We start from the raw sequence: 9,914 nt of genomic DNA on the forward strand, positions 1-9,914 counted from the left end.
AGCCGCCCAGACACGCAGGGCAAAGGCAGGCGCTGCTTCCTGCCCATCCTTCAGGCCTTTGAGAAATGAACTGTCTCAGAGGTAATCAAGCACTTCTGTGTGCCCAAATTAGAAATTTCATCCTTGTCCTTCTCCAGCTAAAAACTAAGCGGCTAGTCTGGATGCCTGCATGCTTCAATGCAGGGGACAAGCTTTTATTATCCCTCAGTTTTCACCAGCACAGAAGGCAGTGGAGCCGGCAGGATGACCGTCTGTCCACTGCACCTGCCCTGACGCTGTCTATAGGCTGAACATTACTGCAAGAGGCTGACACGTTCAGGGAATTTTATAGAATAACTGTTCTCCTTTCTTAATCACTGTATGTACAGCGAAGTGTTCGGGGCCAGGGCATTTCTTCCATGTGGCATGGTCCACGAGGCTCCAGGAACCATCCTTCCTCCCTTGACGTCTTGCTTCCGTTGCTGATACTTTTGTTTCCGTTTTGCTTTCAGCTCAGAATACTGGAATTTCCACTTTGTACAGGAATTCATATGGTGCGCCCGCTGAAGACATCAAACACAACCAGGTAAAGGAGAGGCAGCATGTTTGCACCTGTGTTCCCCTTTGACTTGTGAAATATCTCGGGGCTGTACAAAACACGCTGGCTTCTATTTTAACATGTGAAAACCTGAAAAAATAGCATTGCCTGCTGCTCTTGGCTCACATGTGACACAGTGTACACGTGGTCAGTGGCAGTCATCAGAGCAGCCTCAAATTTGACAACAGTCTTTGATTTCACCACAACCATGTGCTTTATCTGTTGGTAGAAAGCAAGTTTTCTACTGGGATGCAAAACCTGAAAGAAAGCCCCAAATTCACAAATGTAAGATGCTGGTTACTAGACAAGTTGTGTAATTACTAAACATGGATTAAGTAGCTCCTGTAACCCAGCTAGTCCTCATTCGGAAGAGAGCATTTATTATCCACGGCAATTACCAATAAGACGGACACACCGAGCTCAGCGTGAACTACAGAATAGAAGGCATCGCGCTGTGCCTCGCTGCCCAGGCTAGTGGTGGAACCAGCAGCGACCAAATCACCTGGGGGCTTGTTAGAAACTCAGAAGAGATGTTTCACTGACCCCTAACCCTAACCCTAACCCTTTCAGGGTCTTCTCCATCAGAGAGGCATTTTATCAAGCTGTCTGGGTGATTCGTGTGCACATTCACATGTGAGGGGCCTCGGCCAGTAGATACTTAACGAATCGATCTGTGTTTGTGTGTATGTTTTATTTAGCAAATATTCGTAGAAGGCTCGTTTTCCTTGTGGTTCTACAGGAACCATAAAAGCAAAAGGGCACAGCCTCTGCTCCTTTATTGATCGACCACTTCATGCTTTTCCTTCCCCATGGCAATCATCCCAGAAAGACTGACATTCTTTATAACCGTTGACTCCTGATCACTGTTACCAGGACTGGCTTCTGCAGGTGCTGTAGATTTCCGCCGTACGTCCGGAAAGTTGTACTGAAAAGATAAACCTGGAAGCTGTTTGTTTGATCGCAGTGAACAGATGAAAGTAAACACAGAAGGGAAATGTGCTGTTCCTGAAGAGTTCTTGCCACCCAGCAGGGCAGCATCTTTGAAAAGAAAAGAAACTCCCTTGCAGCAGGTGGAATGACTGGTACAGGACTATTTCTAAGGGAGGAAGGGGGAGGACACAGTGCTGGTGTTTTGCTAAAAGCAGAGAAGCCGGTGAATACATACACAGGAGCATGAGCTCCAGACAGGAGGTCCCTGGGGGTGGCCCCAAGCTATTCAGAGGTCCACGTGCCTGCCAGACATAAAGGAAAATGGAAATGCCGACGCTGATCATGGAAACCGATGTGTTTTCTTTTAGCAAATATCACGTACAGGGAGCCAACCATCTCAAGCTCTTACAGACATTGCCAGGATGTGACAGGACCCTAGTTTTGCATCCAAGAGTGTAAGAGGGGTCTTTAGTTTCCATAGATTAAGAGAAGCTCATCACCAGAATCCTCCTGTTCTACATCAGTCTCTGTCTCCAGGGAATCCCGCTACTGCTGGCAGTGAAGGAGCACCCTGGTGTGGCCCAGGGGTCCTGGCATCCCACAGTGCGGCTGCAATGGATTCCAAAGGACTGCTTGCAATCTAGACTTCAAGGACAGTCCATAATGGTTCCAAGAGGCACATTCTTTTTACCCCAGCCTATTCTGAGCATTTAAGAACATTAGAATCAATGCACTGAGATGGCCTCCCTGCCGTGAGGGTGAGCACCGCCTTCTTCCCAGGATGCCCCAGAATGTTCTCAGCTCCACCTCAGTGTGAAACATCAAGGCCATAGTGTCCCAGGCGAATGTGCTGAGACCAAGTCTGGATGGAGGACAAGCTCTGAGCCACTTGTCAGCACAGGGGACACCTTACAGGCAGGCTCCTGACAGAGCTGAGCCCCACGGCCAGAGCTCTGCACCGTCATCATTTCCTGAGCTGGTCCAGTGAAGGGAAGGGGGCAACTGGGCAGGCAACTCCATCCTAATACCAAGAAACGTTTTTTTTAAATGTCCACCAAAGAGAAAATTTTTTAACCTAAAAAAATCCCCCCGGAATCATTATAATACTCCAGTGACTTGGGAAGAAGAGATAAAGCATTTGACTTATTTGGGACTCTGATTGGAGTAAGCTTTGACCCTACCTGCAGCTTTCCCTCTTGGGAATTCAGTGACGTAAGACCATCCTAACCTTTCAAAAGAGCTGGCAGTTTGGTCCCCTTCTAGTTCAGTGGTTCTGGAGACGACCTTGTAAACAGTTTCTGTGATCTGGATTCTCTGCCCGTGGGAGCACGTTCGGCTGTCCCTGGTGGCTTTTGTTTTTGGAACTTTCCTGGGTCAAAAGTCACCTCACAGCCTCTCAGTATCAGGCCAGCTTGAAAATTTTAACCAGGAGGGATGTCCTGGAGTCCATTTAGTTTCGGTGTCAAAGCTGGACCTTAGGCTTTGCAGAGGAGGATGGATAGAGATTCATTCTAGAGAAGAAGTGATTCCCCAAGGGAAACCAGTTTCAGAGGGATCTCTGGGCCAAGGTGAAAGACAAGAGATCTGAAAATAAAGCAACAGCCCTGGAGGCACGGCCGAGCAAGAGGGTGGCCAGGGCAAGAGCTGTGAGCCAGGCTTTCCCTGTCTCAGCAGAAAGGCAGTCCAGGGTCCACTCAGCTGTGACACCCTCCGCATGACTACCTGCCACCCGAGTCTCAATTTCAATGAATTCTCAAGCTTAAGGACTCCTAGAAGAAACAACCAATAGTGGGAAATTAGGGTTCAAAAGAGTTGGCAATTTGGTCCCCTTCTAGTTGGGCAATACTTGGTTTTTATGTTTGGGGTTAGCGGGTCACAGACATTATTTTAAGAGTTAAGTACTTAAACGCTCCAAAACGCCTACTGAACGGCCACCAGTACGTCCTGTACTGATAAAGAAAAATAGCATATTTAACGGTGTCCTGCTGGCAATAGGATTTTTGTTCATAATCTTGAAACAGAGGGATTGGTGTTTCGTTGACCAGTATTCAAATTATTACTGATGACAACAAAAACAGCACCTCAAGTTCCTCATTGGTGTCCTCAGTCCTGCTGTCGGGGGCAGGGTGGGTAAAATTAGCCCCAGAGCTGGGGAAATCGGGGTTCAAGGAGGGTGAGGGTTTGTCCCCAGTCACCTTAAGAAGCTAGAGAGACAGACTCCAGCCTGGTTCTTCTGCCCTCCCGTTCTACGTGCCCTCCTCTGTATCAGGGTCCTCAGATCTATCCGAGCGTGAGTCAGAATCCCCAGGAAGGATGTTAAACACAGAATACTGGACCCCAAGCCCAGAATTTGTGATTCAGTATGTCTGGGGTGAGGCCCAATAACTTGTACCTCTAACAGCCGCGGTTGCTCCTGCCGGGGACCACACTTTGAGAACCACCAAGCCTGACCACACGGCCTTCTTCATTGTACAGTGACGCCCTGAGTCTTTGGTGAGGAATCACAAAGAAGTCTTCTGTCATTGTGCTACAGAGTAGGGAGATGGAGAAGGGGCACTGTCATTCCTAACTTAAACTAAACATTCTACTACTGAGGAAAACGTTCAGCAAGGATGACTTTTACATGAGCGGGTGCCACAGGACAAATCACCAAAATCGCGGACCCCAGCGATGGTGCTGCGAGCCGGCTGGTCATACCCACCCTTCCCAGAGAGGTCGCTGCCTTAAGCCAAAGCAGGCAGCAGCCTCAGGCTCCTCGGATGGGCCAGGGCTTCTCCAGACCGCAGCGGACACTCAGATTCAGAATCACCACTGCTGTATAGGGGCATTGTTCCACTTCCTTCACAGAGGTCTGGTTTTCTGTGCCATGTTAAGAAAAAATGCATTTATTTTAGCTCCTTGTATTTGGGAGCATTTCATTTGCCTAATTTTGAACACTGTCAGATATTCTCTTAGGGCAAATTATGAAACCTGCCCAACATGTCTCCACTATGAATGCATCTTACCAGCCAGTGTCCATACTGCCAGGCCAGCGAGCAAATCTATTTCCTTCAAGCACAGCTGTGCCACCATCAGCCCATCCTGGGTAGTTTGTTTCCACAAACTCCCAGAACAGCGGAACTCAGCCTTGGAAGGGGTTGATATGGGACTTTTATGAACAATACAGATGAACTGAAGGAGGCAATTCCCCAAGATAAGAGACTAAAATAAGCTTGTGCCCAACCCCAAAACATCCACCCACCAGAGAGAACAGTAAGAAATTTGAAACAGGTTGTGCAAAAAGAAAAAAAAGAGAGAGAGAGAAAGAAGGAAGGAAGGAAGAGAGAGAGAGAGGAAGGAAGGAAGGAAGGAAGGAAGGAAGGAAGGAAGGAAGGAAGGAAGAAAGAAAGAAAGAAAGAAAGAAAGAAAGAAAGAAAGAAAGAAAGAAAGAAAGAAAGAAAGAGAGAGAGAGAGAGAGAAAGAAAGAAAGAAAGAGAGGAAGAAAGGAAGGAAGAAAGGAAGAAAGAAGGAAGAAAGGAAGAAAGAAAGAGAGAGAGAGACGGAGGGAGGGAGAGAGAGGGAGGGAGGGAGGAAGGAAGGAAGGAAACCAAAACAAAGCAAAGCAAAGCAAAGCAGGGCCACCAGCCACCATGGAGGAGACCACAAGTCTTGTAAGTACCTTCCCCAGAAGACCGTCCAAGCTCCGGCACTGCCTCCTCTGGCCACCGAGAGCAGCACAGAGAAGGGCTCAAGATCTCGTCTTGGTCTCCTTTGTCCACCGGCCTCCCTTCTTATCACAGAGTCTGGAGTCCACTCAACTGAGTCTGTGCTCGTGTCTCGGAAAGGTGGACTTTGGAGTCAGCCAGATTTGCATTTACATCCCAGCCTCACACCACCACTAGCCGTGGCATCCTACAGAAGTGTCTTAACTTCTCTGACCTTCAGTTTCTTCATCTCTAAAGTGGGAGCTAGGTGGATAATTGATGGGAAGAAAGAAAGAGAGAAAGGGAGGGAGGGAGAGAAGGAGATAGATAAATAAGTAGATGATGGATGGATGGATGGATGGATAGCTATAGATAGACAGAAACACACATACATATATGTAGAGATACATACCTATATAGACATATACAGATTAGACAAAAAAGAATTTGTTAAATGTTAAATATAATAATGCCCACTGAAATAGAAACAGTAAATTCTAGTTCCCTCCCTGTGTAATTTTTCCAGACCTCCCAGCTCTCACCCTCTGTGTGCTTTTCATGTGGGTAGCAGCACCGGTTGGAGTGGAGAGGTTCAACAGAGCACTCTGTTCTCCAAAGAATGGCAAAGGGCCCTCTAGCCTATCCCAGCACTCGGGGAGCCCTGGGCTCAGCAACGTTGGAGTGCAGCCCTCGGTGTCCCCCTCACGCCTGGGCTCATGGTTAACGCACGTTTGCGCTCTGTGGACTTTGACAGGTAGACAGAAACCTCACGCATTCAGCCACCACTAACTGGAAGTGTGGGACGTCCTGGACAGCAGCTGTGATGAAGCTCACCACCTCTTTGAAGAGCAGGTCGATGACGAGGGTGCATCAGTGACATAGTAAAGAGGGAGTTTCACTCCCTTGAGAGAAGAATTATGGGCAGGCTGTTAGATGCGTCCATTTACACACAGCGTGCTAATTACAAATCATTATCGGTTAACTCAGACCAATCACTAGAAGATGTTTCCACGCTGAACCTTAGTTACATTAACACAGAATTACCGGATCTGCTGGAAAGCGATCAAACTGCGCTTATGCAGGAGTGTTCCATCACTCCCAGCAGACCTCCCCGCCCGGAGGCATTGCACGTGAGGAGTTCTGTGGATGTCACCACGCACTGTCTAGAGGGATGGCCCTCACCCCATGCCTTGGTGGGTGTCCTCGCTGTCGGGGCGTGGTGTGTAGGAAGGGGCCCCGGAGGCAGTGGGGAGAGAGGGATAGCCAGGCTCCCACATACAAATGCTAATGATCAGCTGTGAACATTCTTTGTGTTCCTGTCCTTCAGGCCAGGCAGAGGGAACTAATTCTACACTTCATGTACCCTGAAGGCTCCTGTGACCCCTTGAGCCCCTCAAGGCCCCCTCCATCAGACAGTAACCTGCAGAGGACAGGAGCGAGAACAGGGAGCACTGAAGTGCGCTGAGGACATCAGACAATTCTGAAGACCCCTCTCCCCTAACCAAAGGCTTCAACATCCCACATTATTCTTAATTGAACCCAGTTAGGAAACGTTTTGGTCCTCCAGAGGGTAGACTATTTGGAGAGGGTTCCCTATTCTTATTATGTGATTCTCTGTGTATCCTTCTACGGCTGTGGTACCTGGTCACTTGGGCAGGTGTGATGGGATGGCCCTCACTACTCAGAAGCCTCCATCCTGCAGAGAGGTATCGATCTCAGCCCTCCCTCTGTGCTGGCGGGAAGATACCCAAAGGGCCCTTGGACCGTGCACGGCTTCACTTTCTCTCTGCCTGGGCTTCCAGCACCTAGATGTGATGGGGAGGCGCAGGAAGGGTGAATATAAACTCCTCGTGTTCTGTAGCGTCTGGTGTGCGCCTCTTTAATTTAAAAGAGATTATCTAGTCAGATGGTTCAGCTGTCACAACTGCTTTGGCAATTTCTCAAAAAGTTAAATGTAGAATTCCCATCAGATCCAGCAATTCCACTTCTTGGTACATAACCCCCCAAAATTGAAAGCAGGGACTAAAACAGATACTGGTGCACCATGTTCATAGCAGCATTATTCACAATAGTCAAAAGGTGGGAACAACCCAGTGTCATCAGCGGACGAGCGCGGAAACACATGTGGTCTCTCCATACAATGGAATATTACTCGGCCTTAAAAAGGGAGGAAAATCGGTCACATGCTACAACATGGATGAACCTTGATTTGAGGACATTATGCGAAATGAAAGAAGCCAGACACAAAAGGATGAATACTGTATTATTCCACTTATATAAGGTACCTAGACTAGTCAAATTTGTAGAGACAGAGAACAGAATGATGGTTGCCACAATCTGAGAAAAGAGGGGAATGAGGAGTTACTCATGGGAGACAAGAGTTTTTATTTTGGATGGTGAAAAAGTTCTGAAAGTGTGGATAGTGGTGACAGTTGCATGTGCGAAGAAGGTATTTAATGCCACTGAATTATACACTTAAAATTATCAAAATGGTAAATTTTATGTTATGTATACGTTACCATAATAATTGAAAAAATAAGATCGTCTAGAATGATAGCACATGGACTCAGGAACCAACTTTAAAAAGGAAAGTCACTGAGCAGTTGGCAGTCTCCGGAGAAGTGTGGTGCCAGTGAATGCCTGGGGGACTGCCTGCACCTTGACTTCAAGGGAGGGTTGGGAGCATCCAGTAGTGGGAGGGAGGATCAAGGGAAAAGACACTAACTCCTGGTGGATCTTCCTTCCCGGGCAGGTTTCAGCACAGCCAGTCCCCCAGGAGCCCAGCAGAAAAGATTACGAGACCTACCAGCCGTTTCCAAATTCCACGAGAAACTATGACGAGTCCTTCTTCGAGGACCAGGTCCACCACCGCCCTCCCGCCAGCGAGTACACCATGCACCTGGGACTCAAGTCCACCGGCAACTACGTCGACTTCTACTCCGCTGCCCGTCCCTACAGTGAACTGAACTATGAAACGAGCCACTACCCGGCCTCCCCCGACTCCTGGGTGTGAGCAGGGAGGCACGCGGCGCCGGGAACAGTGCATGTGCATGCAGACCACAGACATTGCTTTTTTTTTTTTTTCCCTGCAAATTTAGTTTGTTAAAGCCTGTTCCATAGGAAGGCTATGATAACCAGTAAGGAAATACTCAGAGCTATTTTAGAATGCTAAATGAATTGAAAGTTAACTTGAAAGTCAGTAGAAAGCTAAAGTGATCCTAAATCTGACATCACGCGACACTTTTGTAGGGCAGGCTGTAGAGTCTAAAAAGTGCTTTACACCGAATGTGGCTGAAGGCAGCACAGGAGGCGGTCGGGGTGACGGGCGCGAGGGTTATAAGCACAGAGGCAGCGTAGTTCACACACTTTAGAGGGACGGCTTCTCACGCTTTGTTTACTCCCTTCATCCGTTGTGATTCTAGGCTTCAAGTTGCATTGGGGTTCCTCTGTACAGCAAGACGTTTCTTGCCTTTTGTTAATGCATTGTTGTAAAGTATTTGATGTACATTACAGATTAAAGAAGAAAAGCGCGTTGTGTATATTACACCAATGCCGCGGCGTTTCCTCATCTATGGTTCTAAATATTGCTTCAATTTCAAACTTTTGAAAGATGTATGGATTTCCAGGGTTTTTTTTCCTTTCTTTTCTTTCTCCCAGTATGTTTTAACAGAAAAAAAATGGGGAAAAAAAGGAATATTTAGCAGTATTGTTCGTTCTGATATGTGACTTTGTTTGTGGCAACTAAGCAAGGTATTCAGCAGTTTCTGACAATTAACATACATCATTCCACACTCCTTGTCAACAAAGTGCTTTTTCACTGCCTAAAATTTTAGATGTAGATATTTGAAATAGATTTTTTCATTTATACCAGTTTTCTTTATGATGATACAGTGTTAAAAGAAAATAAATTACAATTGATCTGTCATCCATATTTGCTAAGAATGTCTGTTTCCAAGGACCTATCTTACAAAACACACATTCTTGCTCGTGTGTCTGTGCGTGTGTGGGTGTGTGTCCCTGTATGTGTAAAAATGACCTGTGTGAGATCTTATTTTGATAGAAACGACTTCATTTGCTGTTCATCTTGTACAAACTTTGTTTTTGGTTTTTAGTATAAATATACATCAGTTTGTTGCTTTTGTACTCAATCTATTCTTCTGACCATCTAGTGACTCAGGATATTAGGCCAGCTGAAGTAAAGTTATAGGACCTTCACCCATTCACACATTCTTGGATACCAACTCTTTCTGTAGGCCCATTTCCTTCCATGTTTTATGCCCTCAGAACATGAGAAACCATGGCCAACTGGATAATTTCACATTGGGGCCAATTACTTGAACTATCCACAGAAAATGTAAACTGCTCGCCTTACTCCCCCCAAACTTTTTTGTTCATGTGGCAGGGAGCAGTAAACAATAATGGATTAGATGATTAAAATTGAACTTGAAGCTAATGTTAGAATAGTGGTTAACAGAACTAAGAAGTAAGGCTAACCATTCAAAAGAACACGGGCTGTGGGTAAATTAGCTTTGCTCTTTAGATGCAAGTGACTGAGGCCAATAGGTGCCTAGTAAATGTTAACTGTTCTTGAAAAAATAAAAAATTCAATAACAAAAGAAATTGGCTGCCATCTTCCTTTAAAACTTTCTCCCCTTCACTCTACATAGTTCAATTCAGCTCAAAGTCTAAAATTAATGGTTCTTTCTCCAAATTTAACAACAATC

The 9,914-nt window shown here is 46.4% G+C and overlaps 1 protein-coding gene across 3 annotated transcripts in view; it reads left to right on the forward strand.

Annotated features, from left to right (window-relative positions):
* Positions 1 to 9,115, forward strand: part of CTNND2 (catenin delta 2) — an 875,933-nt gene extending 866,818 nt beyond the window's left edge. For all 3 annotated transcript variants that reach the window (XM_015251739.3, XM_072958848.1, XM_015251743.3), the window contains 2 exons: positions 492 to 565; positions 7,943 to 9,115. In XM_015251739.3, coding sequence (XP_015107225.2) covers positions 492 to 565; positions 7,943 to 8,203 — 335 coding nt within the window. In that variant the 3' untranslated portion in view covers positions 8,204 to 9,115. The remainder of the gene's footprint in view (positions 1 to 491; positions 566 to 7,942) is intronic.
* The last annotated feature ends 799 nt before the right edge of the window (positions 9,116 to 9,914 follow it).

Source organism: Vicugna pacos, chromosome 3 (assembly GCF_048564905.1).
Source record: "Vicugna pacos chromosome 3, VicPac4, whole genome shotgun sequence".
Classification (NCBI taxonomy): domain Eukaryota; kingdom Metazoa; phylum Chordata; class Mammalia; order Artiodactyla; family Camelidae; genus Vicugna; species Vicugna pacos.